The sequence below is a fragment of the Taurulus bubalis genome, assembly GCF_910589615.1.
Source record: "Taurulus bubalis genome assembly, chromosome: 2".
NCBI classification, from domain to species: domain Eukaryota; kingdom Metazoa; phylum Chordata; class Actinopteri; order Perciformes; family Cottidae; genus Taurulus; species Taurulus bubalis.
Window position 1 is genome coordinate 25275761 of NC_136590.1, and position 26174 is coordinate 25301934.

A 26174-nucleotide genomic window follows, 5' to 3' on the forward strand; every position below is an offset into this window, starting at 1 on the left:
TACTTTGTTTCCTAGAGCAAACATGCACGTCTTCCTTCCTCAATTTCCCCCCTGCATTGGACCAGAGGCAATGAGGGGCAGGTATGTAAAAATAGATTTGTGAATGGGCATCTGGCACCTGCTTGTCTGTGTTCCTCGTGTAAAGGGATGTGCTACAACAGTGTGGCTGTGAGTCGGAGAACCACTGAGCACAATGTTTAATTCATGTGTTGACACAGTGTCTACAGTTGAAAGAGCACTGCAGTGCAGCAGTGAAGTGGCTGCTCAGGGGGTGTCTGACTTCCACTGTACTGCCTGTTGTACGAACACATGGATCCCCCCCACCCCTCCTGCTCGGCTATCAGTAGAAAAGTGAAACAAAAGGAAATAATGATACACTGGCTTTCAGCCCGCTCACATCAGAAACGTCCAATCCAAGCGAGGTGGGGGTATTACTTGACAACTTCCTCTATCCAGCATATCATGTAAGTGCTCTAGATGTCAATCGGCATACAATATGATATAGCAGTCGTGTGTTGCATCATTTTAAAGCCGCATTTCTATTTCCAATTGTTCACCGTATGTTAGATTGAATTCTTGAGGAAACATTTATTTAAATAAATGTGGTCAAGGTTTAACAACAGCAGAACTATGTGCAAACATCAGTTTGCAAACTCTCACACAGCTTGTGTAGCATAATCCATATCTCGTTGATCCACTCGTATGCTCAGTACTTCCCAAACATGCAACTTTGCCACAATCGTATTATTTAAAAAGGTGCTGAATACGATATTGAGAGCATTTCAAATGCTGTACCGACGGAGAGAATTGAGAGAGTGATGATGCCCAGAGAGTAAAGGCCACGACAGCAATGTTTACCTGACTTTTGAGTACATACGTGGTCAGTAGTCCAAGGATGGATGATGTATAACATATCCTCATAGTCAGGAGTAAAGCTTGTTCCAGGAGCATGACAACAAAGACACCATGTTTTAGAGTCTGTCACTCACTCGAAGGGCTCACTGGGGTCGTCGCTCTGCAGCTCCGGAGGGATGGGTATCCGTTTGTAGTACATTTCCCAGTCGAATGCCCCTCGCATGGCGTCCCCCGCCTGTGTGTCGTAGCCAAAGTTGTCGTGGTCGATCACGTCGATCATCGGACACACGATGATCTTCCTGTTCTGGGCGATTCGGTCTGAGAGACACAGACGTGGCAGATAGTTCAGTCCAAAAGGAGTTGGTCCACCGCTTTTCAGTGAAGCAAAGCAGAAACAAGGTTTTAATGTTACAGGACTTAGAGTTGTGTTTGTGTGTCTGTCTGTGTTTGAGTATTGTGGGTCTTTCATCTACAGCCAGAGGGAGCCCAGGCAGAAAGAATGTATGTGTGTTTTAGTTCATTTGTGCACAATGCCCATTTTTCCACTGAGCTCTCAGCACGTCAGACACACATCAATTGTCATACAAGCCAGTGTGTTGACTCAGTAAAGAAAACACCCACATATATATTTTGGAAAAGTACAGCTTTAAATCCATTTGAATATTGTATTTCATCAAGTCTAGTTGCGTTTCTAAGCTCATCTGTGACACAAAGTGTAAACTTTTTAAAAGGTAATTTGAGGGTGAGGGTTTGACTCGATGAAATTTCGATTAAGTGCAGCACTTTAGGTGTGTGGTCCTTGAAAGTGATTTAGTTTATCCCACCTCTGCTTTTAAATTCAAAATTGTAGACCATTACCAATTATTACACAGTTGTCATTTGAATGCCACACATGGTGCACGTAAAATGAAATTTTACTCATCATGTTGCCACGGCCTTCTAACCCTCTCTCTCCATTATCAATGTCACAAAGTGCTGTAACCGAACACATACGGCCACCTGTCTATGTCACACGCTGGCAGACACGCATTCCTTTTCCCGAGTATTGTGGTAACAGCGTGACAGAGGCGACGTGGGTCATAAAGTTTGTTGTTAAAAAGGCTCGATGTGGGACGGCACCATGCTGGGAAGCAGGGCCACACATGGGTCATTAATGTAAGGTAATTGAGAAAGTGAATGTTTGTGAGCAGGTCCATCAGGCAGAAGAGGAAGCGCTTAGTCTCACAGTAGGGGTGGTGTGTGTGTGTGTGTGTGTGTGTGTGTGTGTGTGTGTGTGTGTGTGTGTGTGTGTGTGTGTGTTGGTTACATTAATATGCTGTGAGGACCTTGAGATTCAGGGCATTATTTTAAAGAGAGGACGTATAGAAAAACGAAAGCTTTTGGAAAAGTGAGAACATTTTTGGAAGAGATTTTGAAGGATAATTGTTATTTTTGAAAGAGGAAACTCTTGAAATGAAATATGCATGAGTGGTAAATTACTTCCCCTTAATGGGGATAATTAACCTTTTAAGCCCCATTCTCCCCCAGCCTCCCCAAGCCTGTTTTTCGCAAAAACAAAAATCTTGTTTTTATGAACGGAAACTTAATTATCTCCGCAACCACTTGGTTTATTAACTTATTATTAAATTGCTACAATACCGCAACCCGTATGAGAAGATACCAATGGTTTAAAAACAACTAAAGTAACCGTTAAGTTTAATTAATTACTACGACACAGTTTTTTGACTGAAACTCCTTCCTAACAGGCTAATGCTTTGTGTTATTGTGATTTTTGTTGCAGATTCCAATTCTTTAGGTCCTACTATTTTCTTATTAGTATGTGGGCTGTTGTTACGGCCCTGAACCATACAGTTTGAAAAATTCAGGGACCACTCAAGGAGGCATTTTTGGTGAATCTTGCTCATAATCATGCTAGATGTTCATAGTTCTGATCAAAATATGGTATTTAAAGTATTAAATATAAAATAAAAATTGCAAAAAAATTCTGAAAAAAAACATCTAAAATACCACAAGTATTAGAACTAATTTGGGGTTCATACGACTTTTGAACACAAGGAAATAGAGGTACAGAAGGAAAAACGACCCCCATGGGGGTCTATCGAGCTTAAAAGGTTTTAAAGGTTTCAAAACTTTTGACATTTGTTGGGAAAAGAGAGGACATGTTGAGAAGGGCCTGGTAGTATCCATGATGATCATCCATTTACAGGAAATACTTTGGTGACAGGTTCTTCAAGTTTTTTTGAGGCAAGGTAAAAGGTAGACAAAGAAGACATTTCCGGTGTTGTTGAATGTATGCTCGAGTGTCATATCTTGACAGGAAATGTTCATGTGTGACTCAGCGCGTGCTTTTATGTTCCTCACCCAGCAGTGGAGGCAGCCAGTTGACATTGGCCTCGCAGTGGGAGTCCAGGAAGGTGATGACCTCTCCTTTAGCTGAGGCAGCTCCCAGCAGGCGAGTCCTGATCAGCCCCTCCCTCTTCTTGGTCCTCAGGATGCGAACCTTCGGCATGCGCTTTATGTACTCCTCCAGCGCCACCTTAAGGTGCTCTGCACAGAGGGGACGGGAGGAAGGAAGGGATACAGGAGGGTTAGGTTAGAGGGTGGGATCATCAGTGTCATGTTTTGTGCTGTCAAGAATTGCTCAGTTACGTGGTATTATTCGCTTTTAATCGACCTCAATCATTTTCTTGATTTCCTCGAATGCCCATGGAAAAATCACAGAGAGGATTTTCAGTCAACCACGTGAAAATCACATGGTCATTGCATGAACAACAAAGCTTTGTCTGCTTTGCATCTTTTCAGCGTTTTGATGGTGAAACAGCAGCTACAATCAAGACTTTTGTCAGACAACAACAAACAAACAAACGATAGCAAAATCCAGGCAACTCACCGATGACGCCTCATATTGATCCATAACATTCCAACAAAAACGGCTTTGTTACGTCGTAAAGGTCCAATAAAAAAAAAAATCCCATGAAGGATTTAGTCCAAAACACGTGATTACATCCATAAATATCCACGAACTGGCATTGCATCATTTCATATCAGCTGGAATATTTGAAACAATAACTTTTTGATTTTAGGAGCAAAACAAGTTTGCATGAGAGCACAGTGGAAAACGGCGCATCAACATGACCGCTGAAATCTCACGTTTCGCATGAATCCTCACTTGAACCAGTAGGAGCTTTATGTCCTGACTGACAGGCTACATTACCCAACCAGAGTCTACATTGAAGTACAGGGTCAGCCTCTCTTTTCTTACGTGGATCAAGCCTGTCACGTCATACGGCTCAGATTACAGGCGTTTCGTACAGCCAATGAAATTGCCTAAAAAAGGGGTCTAAACAAGAGGGGGTGCAGATAATCCCAACAGCCTTCAATTTGATGAGATGAGACTTCTCCTGATAGAGCCTCTATCTAGAGCCTATATAAATAGTACCTCTATACGTTTGCAAGACTATAAGCCTTTTTAATAGGTATATAGTATATATATCATGAATATTTTCAGTCTCAAAATGGAAAAAAGCCTAGACATTTCATAAGAAAAACATGTGTAAAATATTCATTTTCTGTGATATTGATATCTGCTTTTTACTTAGACTAGATAAGGCTTCAGGCTATTGTCCCATTGTGTTTTCCAGTTCATAAATCCCATTTATAGTCATACAGTACAGCTTGCAATTTACTTTGGGTATACCTGGATAGGTGTTTTTCGTCAAATTTTACAGGAACGCTAAGAGGTTGACTTGAGATATATATATATATATATATATATATATATATATATATATATATATATATATTTACCCACCTCTAAGTGGCGTTTACGCACCTCAAAGTTCCATGCGCCTTTTATTCTTCAGTTGGAATAATCCGAAATAAATTTGGTGTCATTTTAAAACACCTAAGACTACGTTTCATATTGTTGAACATATAAACGCTGTAGTCTGAATCATTTTCATCTGCGCTGTATTATGGTCTGTGACCCTCCAATCAGTGCCTTGCGGCTGCGTCGGCGACACCAATCAGGATCCAGGAAGTATGTAAACACATACACGTTGTGGATTAGCCTGCCTGCCTACCTGTTCGGAATGGATTAATTAGCCATGGATATCAGGCGATTTTTGAAGAGACCATCGAGTGCTCCCACTCCCACAGATGCCCGCAAAAGGCCTCAAGTTCAAAGTAAGACTTAAGAAGATCAATTCACATTTTTAAATGTTGTTTTGGTTTGCACAACATCGCCTTAACCCCATCCCCCCACAGCCTAATTTGCAAGCCAGTTAGACATAGCTAAGAGAAATGCTAAGTGAAATGTTTTAGCTTAGGCTGGTGAAGCACAGAGGAGCCATGAACCCCAGAACACGCCCCTGCAAGGCAGGACCTGACGTGGAGGACAAGGAGGCTCTCTGGGCACTACTGTAAAAAGGAGACTCCATATCTAGATAGTTCTTAAAACCTTTTAAGCCCCATAGCAGTTTTTAGGTTTTCTGCTCGAAATAGCACACCCAAACTAAAAAGGGTGTACCACAAGGGCTATAATGAATATGAATAATTTTGGTGTTATAATAAAGGAAACCCATGTGAGCTTTTGGTCAGATGTGTAAATATTAGTATATATGTTGCTGGCTAAGAGTAAATGAAGATTGAAACACAGAAAAAATAGAAGTTTCAGGTCCGCCTATAAAAAAAAGCAATTTCAGGATGATTATCTCCTTGAAATGATCTTCACTAAGCCCTGAGGCTCTCCCAAATCATAGCACAATATGTGAACAGTCTCTCTGCAATGTTTTCACTTGAAAAAGTGAAGCAGAACAAAGTCAGAGAGGTAAAGTACAGAGAGAACTCAGGCGAGGTTTCCAAAATTTGCATTTCGGCACATTTGCGCATATTTTCGCGCATCTGTGACATTTGAATTTTTTCATGTAGCAAACCTTATATTTCACTTGTGTTGAGGTGGGTAAAAATCCATAGTTTACCCACCTCTAATTTTACCACTACAGCACTGTATATGTATATATATATATATATATATATATATATATATATATATATATATATATATAGGGGGGAACACACACACACACACACACACACACACACACACACACACACACACACACACACACACATTTCAATGCACTGCAAAATAGTGTGCACATTAGTCCTGTGCTCACCTGTCTGATCACGCACTCTCCTGTCATTACAGATCCTATTACCCTCATCGGCTCCGCAGTCACCTCATTCACCTACCTCAACTTCCATGTCCATACCTGGACCTAAATTAAATCATCAGCCATTCATTACCGGCCCAGATTCATTAACCCTCTCCCAGACTGTCTAGACTCCCATGCCTAGCTATCTTCCTGGTTTCCAACTCCTGCCTGTAAGATTTTGCACTCAGCTACTTCGTCAATCATGCCTTGTCTTCAGTGATTTCTGAGTTCTGAGTGAGCGATGGGTTATTCCTTGAAAGAGTGTCTATTGTATGGTATTCACTGCATATATGTTTATATGCAGTGGTTACTGCAGTTCCCTGTGGTAGACTGCCAACCTGTCCAGGGTGCACCTTGCATCTTGCCCACTGCATGCTGACAGTTGGGAGAGGTTCCAGCCCACTGCTACCCTGCACAAGATGGATGTTTACCGCAGTAAAAGTGAAGGACAGATTCAGAATGGGAAACTTTTTAAACAACAAAGGTTGCACAGGTCCCTCAATCACAACTTTTCTTCAATTTTCCGCCTGCGGGACGACACATTTTCAATGCCGACATTACAGACTAAACATTAAACTGCACAGGTAGAGAATCAGACTGACAAGCTTCAGAAAGAAATGTTGCTGTACTGATGATGCAGGACAATACAAAGAAAAATATATTGCATCAGTAAATACGCAAAACAGCACACATATTTTTGTTGCTGAGATGGACATGCATTTATTAATGAGACAGAAACAAAAGGGATTCAGACAAATTTAAATCTCCCCTATGAAGATTATTAAACAGCTGATAATCCATTATCCTGCTATATAAATTGCTTGCATTAGATCCCTTCTGTTACAGTGAGACGATGCAAGCCTCCTTCTAGCAAAACTGTCTAACTGTCTTTGTACTGTCAGCCTTGTGATTGCCACTGTAATTACATCACCGTAATCAAGTCAAAGATCACAATGCTAAATTCAGATGTACCATTAGTCATAGACACAGCACGTTTTCACGGTGTCTCTCAAGATAACTTGTTATTTTGTTTAGATGGGATTGAAGATTTTTCCTTTCATGTGTTATTTTGTGAGGTGATAATTATATAATTATTATTATTATATTATAATTATTGTTGTGGAAGGCTTTAGAACAGTGCTTCTCAACTGGTCTGGCTCCGGGACCCACCATCACCCCTGAATGACAAGCTACGACCCAAATCGAGGAACATTCTCAACTTCTCAAATTAATTTAATGAAAAGATGGTGCAGTTTGAACCTGAGATAGTACAGTATATGTATGCCAACACAAAAACAAGTTTAATGATAAACCAAAATGATCAGCTGGTGGCGATGCTAGAGAGGAAACTATTCCCTTTCACACTCATTTAGCTGCATAAAAACAAAAAGTGCATCTTCAAGACACGAGGTATTACAACATTCATAACAATTCAGAATCTTTAGCCATTAGTAGTTGGCGTAGTTTCAAAAAGACTCAAATGACCTAACTTTAACTGAGAATACACACTCACTGAATCTATGACAAACACTTTAGAGCAGCTTTTCCACAAATTCTAAATAAATTAAACAAAAGTGCAATTCAAAAGGATTCATATATAAAAAATTAACTTTTCTTGTGATTACCTCATCAGTAGGTAAATACTGAAAAACATTGTGCTTTACAGAAAATTAAGCAGCGCTCAATTCTCCTTGTTGTTTCCTGTCATGCAGGCAGCGCCATCAGTTGTGAATGTTATATTAAGTAGGCTGTTTAATTTAATTATCCTAAAAACCCAGGGTCTCCCCCATATCAGGATGGTTTGGCCCAACCACACACTGCTGAAAACATGGAGGGACAAGTGCAAAACAAGTTGAAACCAGAGCCTGTAAAAGAAAACGACACTCCACTGCATAAAAAAGTCCCTTCAAAATAAAACCACAGGATGAAAACGTTTTTACAAAATATTAATTCTTTTTATTTATTTTTGCCCAGGCAAAGGCCCGCGACCCACTGAAGACGGGTCCCTAGTTGAGAATCACTGCTTTTAGGTTATGAAAACAAGAGGTAAATGTGGTGTATACATGTGTATATATCAGTGGCGGGCCGTGCATTTCCTACCTAGGCCTGCTGTCTGATATCTTATACATAAATAAGAAGTTTCGACTGAGTTATGACTTAATATGTGATTCCTGGCAGAAATATGAACATGGATGCAGTATTTCTTTCTCACTCAGTTCAGATGCAAATGCAAATGCATGCAGGTCTCAACAAGTCCTCAAAATGGCAATCAGTTCTGCAAATAACAAAATCAAACCGTGAGTGTTTATGATGCGGTTTTCATTCATTCTCCATTTATTTCCATCTCTTAAGTCTTCCTCTATAACAACACCATCAAAAAATGAATCCCGAAGCTAAGCCTCCATTGCCAATGTTCTGATTCATGTGAGCCCCGTCTCTTCCTCACATATTCCCACTGAGTCCTGTGAAGGTCAGCCATTTTTCTTTTCCGTTGCTGTTTTTATTGTGTTGCACAGCAGCTGACCTACACGCTGTAAAGTGGGACATTGCAACAAGGACGGGAGGGCATGGAAAGGTCGGCACCACACTGTGTGGAAAAGGCGAGCGTCCCTTCCCGTGTGCTCCGGCAATAAATCAACCCATTAAAAACTGACCATTACGAGCCCGACTCCGGCTCTTTGTAAGCGCTCACCCTACACAAGGCGATGCTTACACCATCCAGCTAATGACAGGAAACGACGCAAACTTAATCAACAGGAATTCACCTCGCGAGTGAAGAGAGCTTGTATGGGGAGAGGTGAGGCAGAGAGATCAGAGCATTTAATTATGATTGGTTTAATTTTCACTGAATAAATTGGAATACCGCTCACAATGTTTACCAAAAGCAAGGAGGCAATTAATCACGCTAATGAGAGCGAGCTGATGTCGGCAAACACATTAGTCTTTATTAGAATGTGAAGCGGAGGAGATTGGAGGGTTGAGGCGTCGTGGATGTCGGGGTCATTTCCCAGCGTGAATCAGAGGGATGAATCGCTCATCACACACCAGCTTGCTGATAAAAAAAGTCAAGCTATTTATTCAGACTCCACCTTAACTCCCAGCATCTCATCCATCCCTGGAGTATGTCGCTCACTTATTTTCTCCTGTGGACGGTGAGTCAGCGGCCCCGGCCTTCTTTCATCTGCTTAAACAGGGCAGTACTCAAATCTGAATTAGCGGTTAGCGGATGAAAGGCAGCTCGCCTCAGGCTCTTGTCAAATGCTCTGTGTTCAAATGTCATTGATAAAATGTGATTTTTAGCATATGCATGTCCCGTGAACTGAAATGACGTCAGCTGACACACCACACTCGTGTTTTCCAGTTGCAAAAGAAAATTCATTTTAAAACTCATAACTCGATGTCAATGTCATTCAGGGTCATCTGGAGGCATCACTACAACAAAGCTACAAAGCTAAAAAGTGGTTGAAAGCTCCAAAAGTTTCATAGTCAGCTGTTCATAGGTTGAAAGAAAGCTGATGTACTGTCAGATGGCTGACTCTACATCGTCTTTCATGCTTTGACGTTGTAGAATGTGTTTTTTTTTTACAAACAAAGGTTACTTTGACATTGTTAGTTGGTTTTGTGCATGAAGAGCAAAAGGCTCCACAATGGTTTAAGCAGACTGAAATTGGAAAGGGCAGACGGACACAAATATCCCTCTGAGCAACAGTTGGATAATAATAGAAGAAAACACCAGTCATTGGGAAAAGAAACTGGAAGCTAAGCATCAAAACGTGTGCAGAATTAAATATGAACACGTTGCTGTTTCAGTGTCAAGTGTACATTGATGCCTATAACAATATGGCATATTGAGCTGAACATACGATTGACTGAAGTTTTAACCCCTTCAATTCAACTGAAGAGAGACAAACGAAAAATGGCTACCCAAATATGTAAAGCCCAAACTCAAGTGCCGTTGTGGTTCAATAATAACGGTTATTATTTTCTTGAAATATTTGTTTTGCACTTTCTGTTCTCACATTTTAAAAGTGAACTTCCATGCTATAATAGTTTTATGTTTTCTGTAAAAACTGGTGTTAAACAGACTTATATTTTTTTATTGTGATGTATGTCTGTAAGTATATTTCAAAATAATCCTTGAAATGGGCTAATGTATGAAATGCTTTCAACTAAGGTCAACACAGCATCAGATGAGTGCCCACACATTTCCATCACTAAAAAAAAAACACATCCACCATCCAATGCTTTAAAAAAAAGTGTTAGTGGATCCAACATGGCACACTGAGCTCTGTGTTTTGTTTCCAGGGTGGTGGATTAATCCCATGAGGCTTTGGCATACCACCAAAGACTGGAGCCGCTCGTTTATTCCCTCAGCAAAATATTCCACTGCCCTTGTGAACTCCATCACACTCCGTCAACTCCTGCAGCAGCTTGCATTTATTCTTCGTTAAAACAGGGTTTTCAGGGGAGTGACTGAGCATGTTGTGAGTCAGTGTATGCAGCATTGTGAGCAACAGGAAACACGGGGAGGGTCATGACAAACCAACGATGACAAGCTTGAGCATACTTGCACGTCAATCTCAATTGTTATATTGTTCATTCTTTTGCCACATACAGTCCAGTAACATTGCATTACTGCGAATGTTGCATTTGATCAGTGTCACATCTTACCCTTTGTCAAAACCAAGACCCTGAGATACTCAAACTCCCATTACCAGTATTCACAGGAGTCTAGGTTGATGAAGATAGTAGAACCATCTGCAAATCCTTTTTGACATTAATCTCCAGAAATGTGTAGACTTTCCTATCTGGTACCTCACATAAAAACTGCCTATACGTTCAAAATTAAAAAGGGAAAAACCAACAATGAAACCAACAGGAGACAAGAGACACTTTCAAGGGCACAACCTGGGACATTATGATGGTGTACAATGAGACCTGTCATGTGTTGTGGTTCCTGAGATTGAAATGAAACCTTGGTGTCAAAGCAATTGAAGACTTGTCTTAGAAAAATGAAAATGCTGCCATTATGGATTCTACTGTAAAGGAGAGGAACAGAGAGACCAGGGGTAAAAGCAACATATTAAAGTATGTCTTGATGCATGTGAACATCTAAACTAAGCAGTTGGTTGGGAAGATGGAAATAGAGTAGGATGGAGCAAATCGTCATTTATGAGTGAATGGTTTCTACAGCTAGTTCTGTTTTGGAGGATCCAATTCTGTTTTAAAAAGACGTCTGCAGCCACAACCCGACATATTCTACATCACACTTACGACAGAGGGAGGTTGTAGTACGTCCTGCAGGCTTTAAGCTATGTCGAGCTGCAGGCCCCGATGGCCTGTGGAGGCAGACAGATTGTGTTCTCCACCTTTCAAAAAAGGGTTTCCACTGCGCTCTTCTGTTTTGTGATGAACACGAGTCGTGCCACCTGGATAGTGTGTAACAACGAAAGACCAAAAGATGCTGCCCCTGAGTGTCTTAGAATGGCAGGTATATTGCAGATTTTTACTGATACGAGAATTCAGACCAGGAGGGATAATTAAATCCCTATTGTTCGCTGGTTTTCTAAATATAATCTCTTTCTAGAACTGCACAACAAATGCATATGCATGAGCAAAAGAAGGAACAAAGAAAAAAAACAGAATTCATAACATACTGTAGAGGAAGAACTAGTTTTTACAGTTTACTAACTATACTAACACTGCAGAGTGAGGGGTGGAACCTGGTTTTAGTGCTTTTATATGATCCCAATGTACTGATGAAAACAACTTTGTAAGACTTTGGTAAATCTGGGTACCACCACAGCATTGTCCATGCGTAATATTAAGGGGTGTATCAAACCAGCAAGGACGAAAGTGCATGTTGGCAATTGGTTGAGAGAGAGTCACGGGGTGTACTTTATTCAGCCATAAAGTACTGTACAGCCTGTTTACATTTAGAGCGTTCCATATCAGTGCGCACTTAAAATAACAGGTAGATTTAAATTGCACGACCGTTAGTTGTCATTTCAAGCTTGACAGTTACCAAACATGTTTCGTGTAAACTTTGATATTTTGGGGGGAATGACTTTTGATGAGAATGTCAGCGGTGAATAATGTATTTGTGGTCCCTGTTCCTGCTGTACAGTCAAACGTTGATACGGCTCACAATCAGGAGAGCAGAGCAGATAACGCTTTGAGAACAGACTAATGAGCGAGTGCATAAAACCGGAAACTAAGATGAGGAATGAAAAGGGTTTGATCACAAAATCGTGATAATTTCCAGTGAGAGATAAATACGTCGGTAATTTTCCGACGCGAGGAAAGTTCTTTAAACGTCATGGAGGAGAAAAATGATGGAGAAAAGACGGACAGAAGCAGCAAGAGCACTTCTTTACATAGATGGCTGAGTGTTATCCTCCACCCTGCTTTCAACCGGCCTTCAAATCGCTAGTCCGTACGGCAACCGCCATACACATACGGAACTATTTTCTCTGTCGCTGTAATGTGATACACAACGTTTGGTGGCTACAACTATTTTGTGCTGAAAGGGAGCTTACTATTACTATTTATAAAGTTGCAGGTAACCGTATTATAAAAGCAATAAGGTACTCGAGGCAGTACTGTATCTACAATAATGTACTATTCAAGGGTTTGCCAACAACACCCTTGAACAGTACATTATTGACGATACAGTACTGCCTCTCGCACCTTATTGCTTAATTATACAAACAAACAAATTTACAACACTGCAGTGGAGGTGGTGGATAATGAAGCAAACATCATATATACATACATACATACACACACACACACACATTATTATATGTGTATATATATATATGTGTGTGTGTATATATCAGTGGCGGCGGGAGGGGTGCAATTTTTGTCTTTTTTGTTTGTTTCCCCACAGATCTTACTTTTCCCCCCAACATGGGTTAAGCCTAATTTATGGTTCTCCGTCAGGACGCCATCAGTGACGCCGTCGTTGAGCATTCGAAGTTCTGCGTCGAGGGACCGCGTTGCTCTGCAATTAACCGCCATGCCGCCAGGGGGGTGTACCTGTGTGGCTGTGTGGTTTCAGGGGTTATAGCCGAATCCTTGCTTTTTCGTCCGGTCACAGTAAACAATGGCGACCAAGTTGGAGCGGCTGCATTTGGAGTTGGAGCTCATCAATATTGAAGAGCAAATGCTTATATTGCAAATGTTGAAGCGCAGGCGACAGAGAAGACATTTGCGGAGGTGGTGTAGGAAGACAGACCGAGCGGTCCGAGCGGACCAATCACAGCGCTTGCGGTCCGTGTCAACGCGACGCGTAGTTAGGATTTTTTGGAGGTGCACGTAAGGCGTACCTACGCCGTCGACCTGACGGAGAACCATAAATTAGGCTTTAGACTGCTTTGTTATTACATTTTTTCAGTCAGGCTGTTCCTTCCTCAGGAGAAGTCAATGCTTGTCACAAATACATTAAAAGAAAAAGATGAATGGGACTTCCTTGTCCCTATTAACATAAGTGCATTTGCTCAGTTGCTTTTAAATGCACCTCCATCACTACATTTTCTAGTTTATAGCTTGATGCAGAGGCTACTAAATGCATCGCTAAGGCTACAGCAGACAACGTTTATCCTGTCCTCACACAGTAAACGTGACTCATCTGGTGCTCTTCTCCTCAGAAAGACTTTGGATCGATCAGCCAGCTTCCACTGATGGCTCAACATCTCTAAATGGGAACACTTAATTAGTTCCTTTTGTCCTCTGTCGTCTGTCTCCCTCTCAACCTCCCTCTTCATATCACTCTCTCCCTCGTTTCTCCGTCACACTTCACTGAGCGCCATTATCTCATTATCTCCCTACACCCTCAGTCACATACACAAACACTCACACATATGAATGAATAAACATGCTGAACTTTGTTCAGTCTCTTTCTGCATAGCTTCCTCTGCCGTGCTTCATACTCGCTTCCATCGTATTGCGTTCCACAAATTGTCTGTCATCTCCTAAGAAACGCCGCATCCTCCCTAAACCTATCCATCATGCAGATGGTTAGGCTGCCTGTGTTGATAAGAATTTTCAAAGTAGCTCTACACTGCTGGCAGCCGCCTTCCCGGGCAGCCAGAGCAACTCAATCATTATTATAAGTTTCTTAAATTTAAATCATTCCATTAAGTACTTTTTTTACAACACAAAGATGCCTCAGTTTTTGCCCGCTAATGGGTATTGCCAACGGGTAGTGATGTGATTTGGTCAATAGGCCTGTCAGTCAGGTTGTCCATCAATTACAAACACTTTGCTTCAGAGCAAGATTCTCTATCTGGACAGCTGCTGACCAGACTGCTTTGCCATTTGCTGTGAATATTGAACCACAGTGGATGACTCCTTATCAGGAGCCTCCAGACATTTAATTGATCACCACTGTAGTCAGATCGGCATTTGTCTTTGATGGGGAAAAAAAAATTCCTTGACAAGATATAATGAAAAATGTACGTGAAACTGGCCTTTGTCATTCTTGGACTCCAGAGGACGCACCCTAATGATTTTGGTACTTTCATTAGCTTTTCTTCTGCCAATTTATTTTTCCAATTGTAAGCATACGTTTTCTAAATTCAATAGTTATGCCCAGTTTTGAACCCTTAACATTTTAGTCACTCCAGGATCCAGCATTCCTGTTGTGCCCAACTCCAGCCGAAGCATAACAATGTGCACATGGTATATCTCACATATGACAAATTGCAATGACATTTACTTAGAACTAGAATTACCCTCGTCATAATGTAATGGACTGACAAATAGTTAAGCAACATAGTTTTTTTTTTTTTAAATGCCTCCAGCCATTGCTATCGCCAGCACAGGCACAGGGTGACAACAGTTACTGTCATCTGGATGTTTTTTCTCAATAATAAATTCTTGAAAAGGCTCTTGATGTTTTACTACTTTGTCTCACCATGAGAGCAAATAGGAGCAGGCACAGAAATGTCTCTGGATTCAACTCACAAGCAGCTTGGGTTGGCAGCACTGACGGAGGTTACAATCATTCTCTTTCATCACACAATGGAAATATTTCTTCCAACAGAATATGAGATATCTTTCTGCACAATTAGCAGCAGACCCTGTGGTTGCGTCAGGTTGGAGGCCGTGCTGACACCTGCTAGGAGCCATGCTGTCCGACCGCCAATAAGCCTCAACATCTGACTGGAAATACATCAAAAGTCCCTCTGCATAAGAGCAGCGTGCAGATCCCTCCTTATTTGAAATGAAGTATGGCAGCCATTTGCCCAACTGATCCCAATGGGGAGCAGGAATTAGGAAAGCAATAAATCAAGCTGCCAATGGTCGAGTTTACATCACAGAAGCGGGTAGTGAAGTGTGCCTATGTGGTCCGATTCACTGAGTAAATACAGGCTTTGTTACTGTCTTTTTATTTGAAGAAAAACAAAATCAAAGTTATTGACAAATACAACAAAATAAAGTGTCCTACTTACAGACAGGACAGTTTTCATCCAAATCCAACATTATCTTTACCACCATGGTTCAAGAAGAACCTGGATTGAACATTTGGCACAGTTTTACTGAGGTGCTTTCCACTGAAGCAACTGTTTGATCTGCATACATTACCGTTGCAGTGATATAGTTTAACAAAAATGGTTGCCAATTCTAAATCAACGAGGCCGTTTGAAAGAACAATCATTTTAACGTAGTAGTTTTAAAAGAAAAGGGCTTATGCATTATAAAACATTGGTGGAGAGTCATGGTAATGTCTTCCAAGGGAAAAATCGACCTACTTTAGAAACCACTTTTACAGATGAATGAATTTTTAACTGGCACATACATGTGATTTACGTGATTCGCCAATTTCTTGTATTTCAATTTTAATCTTCAGTACCGTTCCAGTGCACTTCTTAGAGCGGTCTAGTCCTGTCGTATGAGTCATGTGAAGACAGCACTTTGTTTTAGAACTATTAAAAAAAACTAGGACAAAGGGAAGAAAAACATCAGCGACCAGAATGGTGCAAAGACTTGCACCACAGACCAAAACCAACTGTCAGCTGATCACGTAGCCTGCAGCCAACAATCTGAAGCAATCGCAATGGTAAATGGGACGAAGATGGCAAAACACATCAGTATGATCTTTTTTGTAAAGAACGAAGAAAATAAAAACAGTGAATCAATGTTTCATTGCTCCATAGTTTTCAGAGAATAAACATTTCAATACAAACACCAACAGAATTCTTTGGAACTCACTTCACCCTGTTGCAACCCTACTGTGACACGGCCATGGGAAATAAATTAATAACACCTTTCCCTGCATCATTAACGCCTGTCAGACTGGTGAACAAAGCTCTCAGCAGCAAACCGCTCTACTGGTGCTGTTTGTATGGGACAACAGGCTGTGTTGGCACTGGCCGGTCCCCAGGTGTCAAGGTGTGAATATGTACAAGAATCCCTCCACAGCTATGGCTGTGAATAATGTTTTTTGTAATCAACTTGATTTTATACAACATCATTTCATTAAACCTTTAAAGTTCCAAATTGAGTGTTTATGCAGTTTAAAAACCCTGGATGCGGCAGTACCAATGTGGCGGTACGACGGCGTTGGCAGAACGTCCTGAAATAAACATGTTTTCTATCAAGTTCTTACAGTCTTCTTTCATGAAGATACATCATAATACTGTAAAAGTTAGAAGTTTTTAGTGACAAACAACTTCTGCCATTAACAACACAAAAGTGTGTGTCTTTTATTTCCCATCAGATAAAAAACAGACTAAAAAACAGCCTTTGAGCTCAACTATCACATATGATGGTGAATTATGTCCTTAGAGTTTGTTTGGGAGAGTTAGATGTCTGGGATACTCTGATGAGCCGGCCCCGGATAAGTGGATGAAAATGGTCGGATGAATGGAGAGACCGCTAATATAATATATTTTGCATTTAGAGGCTTGCGTTAATGTAGTGTTTAACGGTAGCATCTGTGGTTCCTTAACCAAAAACACACTATTTTTCGTTACCATGGTTTTAGACTGCACTATTTTTTCTCATAAATTTACGACTTTAATATTACCCCCTCGCACGGCTCCATACTACTTTTGTTTTACCTACAATGCCCATAGTACTATCAAAGTGGTTGTAATGTATCTGAAAAATAGATTACATTACCACAGTACAAACCATACTGCAAATGTGGTTTAATTGTTGCTATACATTTGGTACAAACATTTTGATCTGGCACTTTGCAGATACTTTCAATATAAACAATGTTTAAACATTGTGCTGATCAGACAACACACATTACAATGGTTTCCGAAAGCAATTATCCTTTCTCTTTTTTTATTCAATATGTTAGAAATATGGCTATATTGTACACATCTTGGTCAACTGTTTATCTAAACAAAACTGTGTTTACTTCTATTGGTTGCAAACAACAACTATAGGTCGACTAGACTACTGGTTTCACTAAAGAATCCACAAGACAGCCGATGAACGCTGCTGCTCGCAAGAAAGTGTCATCACTCCAGTTCTTTGGTCTTTACGCTGGTTTCCTGTCAGTCAACAAATTTGTTTCAAAATACCATCTTTGATTTATAAAACACTGACTGGTTTAGGGACTATACAATTTTGATCTTCTGGTGCAACATGAACCAGCCAGACCACTCTGGAACTGGAAACAGTTTTATCCCCAGAGTCAAAACTGAACATGGAGAAGCAGTGTTGATTTTTTTATGCACCATATATCTGAAACAAATGTCCAATAAAAATCATAAAGGCAAAAGACTTTCCAATTTCCTGCTCCCTTTCGACCAAATAATAATTAATTTCTTCCCCGTAAATTATAGTCGATTTCCACTTGTTTTTAAAGACAGCTTTCAATTCTTTCTGAGACAAGTAAAAGCTACTTTTCCTGCCACGTCTGGCCAAAAATCTGTGAAATGACTTAGGCTCCACCAGCAGAATTTATTGCTCTTGCTCATCCACCAATGATAAGCTGCCAGACACACACACCACTATTTATCCAGTGTGACAGCAGGGAAATCTATGGCTATCGCTCGACTATTATAATCACTTTATAAGAGATAGTTCTGTGACATTGGCAATATCATATATGGCAATAATGTTGACCCAATATCTTAGTTGATAATGTGATGATATTTGGGGTTAAGGTTAGGGAAACCTCTTTAAAAGATAACCACTTCATGGGGTATTCAATCCAAACAAGAATTTGCTGAAGGTCACTATGAAAAAAATTGTCCTCTGCAAATCTGGAGAGTACATTCAGTGTCTGCTTGACCAAACAACACAGTCGCATGGCAGTTTTGTGAAATGTAGTCTCGCAATCTATTGGTTTTGTCTATAGGGACACAAATTGTTCGGTCTTTTTTTTTTTTTGAGGCATCTGTTTGTTCTCAGCAACAATTGTGTCTCCTGAAAAAGTTAGCGTAGATGCTGGAATAGTATCAGTTGAGTTCCCTTAATAACTGGAGAGTGTTTCTTCATTGATTGAAGAGCCAAGAACAGGACTGAAGGGTTCTCTCGCTGTAAACGATCGTTTTGCTCTTCTTCCGACTGGCTGCCTGCCTGCCTGCCTGCCGTTTTCCAAACAGTTTCAGTTTCTCTGATGGGGCAGTGTGCCTACACAAGACAGCAAAGGGTGTTTTTTTAATTTAGTGAGGTGGATTTTTAAACCCTCATCTATTAATTAAATTGATAATAAACTGATTGAGGAGATGAGATACCTAAGGATGGGTTGGATTCAGTTGATCGATCAAATCATACGTTCGTGGAACCATCGTCCATCACCTCTACTTAACAATTGCCTTGGGGAAACTGTGAAACTGAGCCGTATCTTCAGTGACCAAGAGGTTTTTCCCACGACATGTTTTCCCCACCATACCTCCAGGGGTCCTGTTGCTATGATACCTCTCCAAAAATCATTGCCACTTGACAAATAGCATTCAACATCTATGGCTAAATGGCAGCTAAATATGGGGTTAGTACATATCTCCTGAGAGCCGCTTGGACGTTTGGTTTATTCTTTAGAAATCTGTTGAATAGAAAACTGCTGAGTGGCTACACCAACACTTATTTCCATCCATTCTCTTTTGGATTTCAAGGTCACCTTGAATATTGTAAATACATGCATAAAAGGATCCTCTTGCAGATAGTTAATTTTCCTAAAATGTTTTGTCCTGTAGCCAGATGGTAGCAGGAGGGTCAAAACAATAGAAAGGATGCAGCTTTTTCCATCGTGGTCCACAAGTCTCTATGATCCAAGTGTCGTGATCCTCAGAAACATTCTGGTGGAGCTCACTGAGCCATGGGACGAGGGTTGTCAAGCCTCAAAGCTTTGCCCCCTGGTGCAAGACTGCATAGATAAAGGATAACAAGCTTGGCGGTTCCCCACAGACGTCGACTGCAGCATCAGTATGGTGATTGCTGACACCTTTTGGTATCCACAAAAAGAAAAAGAAAGATGTAGCTCACAGGATGAGGCATGGAGCATCGAGAGCCTCTTGAGCCTCAACTGAAGGATGTTATGACTGAAGGTTGGATAATGTCCAAAAAGCCACTATTAACTCTGAGAGCAACCATCAATGTATGCATTGTATGAATTAATGCAATCTTGGTGCTTTTCCATCAACTGGTTTGGAGTGAATCAACTCGGTTCCATGTAGTTTGGTGGAGATATTTATGAAGACGCTGACAGCAGGAACTACTGATCAGTCTAGTGAGTTGAATGCTTGCTAATTCAGACTTCATTCAGGAAAGATGTTTCTATATCCCGTTTCATATCGCTCATAGACTCTCTTCTGAAAAATGCAAAAACCTGTTTCACGGCGGTTTCAATTTAGCCAACTAATATATAAACAGCTTCAAACATCCACAGCAGGTTTGATAAACGAGAGGCTGCAATGGAAAAACAACGCTAACTTTCAGCAACACTGGAAGGATCCTTTAACGACCACATTAATACAACTGGGAGGTCATTTTTATAAATACAACATGTGTAATGTAACTCCCCTTACAGGCAAACTTCACAATGTTTAAAAACATACAAAAAACAGCCTCATCGTGAGTTAACTTTCCCCAGGTGACTGTTACAAGACGTTATGGCGCATAATGAAGTTATAAATATAACAGGGCATTAGTATGACTGTAGGCTCTGTGTGCTGTTAAGCAGAACGAGGTAGCTTAGCGTCAGCAGAACTGATTGGAAGAGTTTCTCCCCGTCTGTGTGTGTGTAATGAAAGGAGAAGTACCTTTGTCAGGGTGGGCTGGGCCGCTAATGACTCACACAGATTGATTCTGTTTTGTGAATGAGAATTAGATCACACACTGCTTGAGAATATAAAGGCTCATATGTTAACTGTAACTGGACCAAAAGGATTGAATTAAGGCAGCTAAAACTGAATGAACAGAGCGGTTTACTAGGTAGCTTTTAACCTAGATCTAGATTACTAACATGTGTGCTTGTTCAGCAAAAAAAAAAAAAAAACAGCAGAATATAGTTAAAAGGTTTCTATTGCTTCACTTAGACCTTCCACCCCTGGTGTGTGAGACATTTGACCATGTGGGAACTAGATCAATATCCTTCACCCTGGCTTGATGAATTGCCAAATGTAAATGCTAAATTTCTAATTAAAATGTGGGGTATTATAAAAAGCTAATTTTCCACGTCCATTACCTTTTGTTGATCAAAGCCATCCAAGGAGAAACGCACACATCCCATATTCAGAAACTGTGCCTTTTTAAATGAACCATCTGGACTGCCCAACCCATTGTTATTCCTAGCTCCTCACTTGGTTGACATTGGAGTTTATTGAAAGCCTGTTGCGTTTCATGCTGACGCTATAGGGTTCGTTGGTGAGTGAGTGTTGGTATTTCATGTTCTCGGAATGAAACAGAGCTGAACTTCATTGAGGATGCTATGTCACAACAGCCAGTATAGATGTACCGCTTGTAGTTGACACACCAAACCGCAGTGGCGCCCGTGAATATGCTGACAGAGCTGAAGACCTGAAAACCCAGAGCATTGAAAGCCGACTGGGCTTTTTTCCAAAGTTGGGCTTAAAGAGACAGGCGCTAAAACAATGCATTTCAGACAGAGGGTATGAGCACTTGTGCATATGCAGATTATGTGTCCTTTAAGGATCAGTGTTGAACCTGGTTCAGTGATATGAAGAGAAATAACTCTTTTAAATAGAGGACTCGCTCCGCTATTAGAACGTATCTACCCTGCTTGTTTATTTTAGGCCAGTTTGCCCGGTAAAGTGTGCTGACCCAGGGAGGGACCTCATTAAGATGTAAAGCATTGTGTAGCCTGTTTACTACATTGCTATTAAAAAAAGACCACCAAATATGTAAACGGAGCTAAAGTTAACACCGTCTATCATTCATTTAAAAACAACTCTCTTACTCTCCATCTCCCTGTGGATATGTTGTTGTGTTTGAGTGATTGCCTCAGTGGGTCCTGTTGTGCTGCGTTAAATGCACTGCACACCCCACAGGTGATTTCACTTATTTTAGCTGATTACAATTCTGCTCAGGTTGAAGGTAAAAAAAAAAAAAAACTATGCTGTGATGAACGTGGGCTCTCTCCGGATTCCTTGAAATCATTTTGAATGATGAATGTGTCCCATGCTAACAGGAATCACAAATCCAACAAAAGAGTCAGGGAGATGCCAATTAAATGCAGTCTGTACCCGCCCGAACAGACCGGAGATGAGGTCTAATCAGACAAAGTCAAACCACCTATGTGGGGGAACCAACACGCTTCACAAGCACGCTGCGGCCCTAATAGATGCAGATTGGGAAACGATTTGTCGACAGTGTGTCTCCTCATGTTTAAGTGATTGATGTTTTGGGGACTTATTTTGTTTTCTTCAGATATTTTAAAATTCATTTTAAGACTAAAAAATACATTTTGGTTACTTGCTATGGGCTGTGTTCCCAGCTTGAAGCCAACATTCCGTTAACCTTGGAAAGAAAATACATTTAAGGAGTAAATGAAGTTCGCTCCACAAATGCAAAAACAAGGGCACGTCATACTTTTTCCACATTCTTGCAGAAATGTATTAATCAGGTTGGTAAATTATTGGGTGTACCAGAAATGAAGCACCCTACTGGATGTCTGAACCACACTTCATAACAGATGACTCTTCATCTCCTCTGTAATGCAATTGCTCCCTAATGTACTAATGCTGAGCATTGATTTGTTGTATTCTGCACAGAAACAGTCCGGGACTATTCTCTCTGACATTGTAACACCAGCCATTCAACTAGAGACTAGAACCAATTGAAGTTTACTTTGTCCTTGTGTCTCTAAAGCCTTAATTACAGCCCGACTCATTTCTTATCAAAGGGCAGTGGCAGAGAGGGAGTGCGGAGCAGACGGCCTGCAGAGGTTAAATCCCTTCCCTGCTGTGAAACGTTCTCCCATCTGTGAAACGTTCTCCCGTCCGTCCAGACGACAGAAGGCCCAGAGCCATTGCAGGTTCCGGGCTATTTTCACACAACTGAGTCGCTCTTCACCTCCCAACCCGCAGGGACGTGTGACGTCAGAGGGGAAGGGCTGTTGTAGGAAAATAAGTTTTCCTATTTCCCCTGTCTGAATTTTAATAGAAAATGTGGATGATTTGTTTTGATTAAAAGTGCTAAAGAATAGCTCATGAGTTGAGGTTGATAGGTTTATGCTACATCTTTTGAGACCTATTGATTGGACGCTTGCACAAGACTCTTTCTTCCTTATTTAATTTTTTTGACAATAATTTCTTTACACATGTGAATGCAAATGGATGATTATCATGTCACTTTCCCAAATACATCCCTCCTTTCCCTTGGTAGACTTGTACTTGGTCGAAACATCCATGACACAACACAAAAGGGATCTGTAATTCCAGTGTGCAGGTACTACTTGTTTTTTCAATCCTATAGATTGTCTTTTGTGTCCAGCACCAATGAGTTTTTTTAACTGGTCACAAGGCTACTCTAATGTATTATAGGTTATGAAGTCCCATAGATAAATTGCTTATTAATCGGATGAAGTGGGACATTAAATTGATTACTTGCTTTGCAAAATTGTCAGATCACTCTGCCTCGAGCCATTTCTTTCAAAAACACTCCACTATTTTTAGCCATACTTTTGCCACTTTGTGTTTCCTCTCCGCTCTGCAGCAGCAGTGGGAGGGTTTGGTCTCCGAGCTCTGATGGGTGTTAACCTCTAAATGAGTCTGAGGCAGCGGGAACATCTCATTATCGTGGAGACAGGAGGTAAACACATCCTTCAACGAGGGACCGTGACAGGGAGCACTAATTAACAAGGAATTAAACACTTTCTTTAGAGGGCTAGTGAAGGGACAGTGAGAGACAAAATATCACACACACACACACACACACACACACACACACACACACACACACACACACACACACACAGACCATGTTCTTTTCTTTTTGAAGACCGTAGGTCAAAGCATGATTCATGACTTCATTCAGACTGTGGTTTGACTACTCAGCCTATGCAAGTGTTGACATCTAATGTAGTTTAGTATTCAGTGTCTTCTCTTTGCTTGGGTGAGAGATTTAAAGGCATCTTAAAAAGTATGATAGGTCAGAGACAGAAAAGTGGCTCATTGGGCTCAATGATACATGAAAACATCACTTAATATAAATACTGGGCTTTTATAGGTAAGTCTCACCCAACTTTGGCACATAACGATTGTGCTTACGGTTAGGGTTAGAAATTTGGCTCGGAAATTCTTCCTGCCGCTGCAGAAAGAATACATATGAGTTTCATCATAGGTGATGACCGAGAGTCAATAGATTGTTTTATTTACCGAAATCCTACTCATTTTGTCTTGAACAGTTTTATCATCAAGCAAATTTTCATTCTATTGAAAAAAAAGAAAAGAAACATGCACAGCACTGTGGATAGAAATTCAGGATTGACTCTTATTTTTGATGGAAACCCTCTTTAATTGGTTAGACCTCACATTTGACATGTGCATTTACCCATATTTGACACATATTTGGTGATGGGGAAATTGTGAAGTACTAGCACCAGAAATTTGCAAAATGATTGACAAAAAGTAAACCAATGTAGTTTAGAAAACCTATGTAATATATATAAATTCAACCAAAAGTATAGAATCAAAAAAACTATGCCATAACTGTTCAAACCGCCATTCAAAGAGAGGTGACACAGTAATCAAACACAGTTCATCTTGTATGTGAGGAGGTGTGTTATCTGTGCAGGTGTGTGTTCTGCTGAGTGTGTGTCCTCTGTACCTTTGTCGCTGAAGTCGTCCACCAGGATGATCTCGGCGATGAGCTGTGGGGGCGAGCGGTTGAGCACGCTGTGAACTGTCCTCAGCAGCGACGACCAGCCCTCATTGTGGAACGGGATAATGACGCTGGTGTTGGGTAGCTTCTCTGCATACAGCTTCTGTTTACAGCTGCAAACGGGCAAAATGAAATACATAAATATAACACGTAATGCATGCAGAGTGACCATTGGACAACTCTTGTTGCAACTCTTGTTTTCCTTCCATCCATCGAATTGAGGGAAGGAAGAAAGCACCCTCATCCACCTGCTGGTTAAACACTGGCCACCTCAGCAGATCTCGGGACACTGAGGTGACGTATGGATTCAGTGCTCAAATGGATTTGTTTAGGCTTTAATGGATGTCTGAAACATGTCCTATATACATACACATACATATTTGGTTTTGGTGCCAAATTGCCTCTGTGCACAACACAATACAGAAAAATAACTCACAAAAAAGAGAAGATCATATTCTTGAAAAGATGCGGTTTTCAGTGAAGAGCTATAAAAAGCGCTATAGTGACTAATAAGACGTAAAATCATCTCTCAAATATGAGATATCAAATATCTCTCTGTTGTTGGCTGTAGTGGCAAACAAATGAATGCTTAGCAATAAATACAACCACATAAAACAACCACATATGGCCTAACATTGTAAGCCAGTGTCTTTCTAAACCCTACAAATCACCATTTTAGCATTCTCTGAACTGACATGGCTATGTATACGATTTGTTGAGGCACAAAAAAAGCTTGGTGCGTGATCAGTACGTGGTTAAAATAGTTACTCTGTCCTTCCTGTGGACTTCGAGACATTCTAACATTCTAACAAACCTCACGCTAGGTCAGTGCAGCAGGCTCTGGAGTGACATCAGAGACGGCTTTAATTTTATTATTTGCAGCACATACAGCTGTTATCAGTCGCCGTAGCTGTTAACATTGTGCTCCGATGATGGGTGACAGCGATCGCCTTGTACATGATGATCACAGCAAGCCGCATGACCCCTGCATAGGAGCTAATCACAGGAGGAGAGTTCTGTCCCCTCGCTGATGGAGAGAGAGAGAGAGTGAGAGAGAGAAAGAGCGAGAGTGTGTAGCGAACTGTGTCAGTCGATCAATGTCCGTGTTGAACATCAGCCTGCGTGTTATTTATTCAAATATGAACGCTGGGAGACAGGCAGGCGGAGTGATAAGCAGGCAGTCGGCTGGTGACTCTTAACCAACCCTGTCCAATTCCACAGAGGATATATGTGTGTGTGTGTGTGTGTGTGTGTGTGTGTGTGTGTGTGTGTGTGTGTGTGTGTGTGTGTGTGTGTGTGTGCTTCAATTAAATCTTGTCAGCGTGTAGAAATCAAATGTGTCAGTCGCAGGTCTGGGACTGGCTGCCTCTGAGGCACCGACAACATGCCAATCACCGAGAGGGAGATGCTGCCTATAAGGCAGACAAAGTGAATGAAGTCAGGTGGAGTGGCGGCTGGTCGGTGAGGAGGGGCAGGTGGGTGCATGTGATTGGTCACAGCAGGGTGACAAGTGTCTGGCAGCCACTGGGGCTACATCAGTCCTCAACACCATTTACATGCTAATAATTCACTTTGGACTTCCATTATTGCTGTTGTCACGTAAACACTTGTAGATTATTGATGGAGGGAAGGACTTGACTTGCTTGAGACTTGATTTGACTCAAGACATAACAGCAAACATATTCAAGTCTTTTGTTTTGGCCTGCTGAAGTCCTGGAACACTAATACAGACTGAAGGGCCAGAATTGTCTATCATGGTAGATCATTTCATATCTCGATATGTAACATGATATT

General features: G+C 41.0%; 1 protein-coding gene across 1 annotated transcript in view; it reads right to left on the reverse strand.

The window, feature by feature from the left end:
- LOC306732840 (polypeptide N-acetylgalactosaminyltransferase 10-like) overlaps positions 1–26174 on the reverse strand; it is a gene marked incomplete at its 5' end in the record, with an annotated part of 74280 nt that overhangs the window by 22797 nt on the left and 25309 nt on the right. Inside the window, 3 exons of the mRNA XM_079214009.1 lie at positions 990–1173; positions 3217–3402; positions 24327–24493. Of these exons, the coding sequence (XP_079070135.1) occupies positions 990–1173; positions 3217–3402; positions 24327–24493 (537 nt within the window). The remainder of the gene's footprint in view (positions 1–989; positions 1174–3216; positions 3403–24326; positions 24494–26174) is intronic.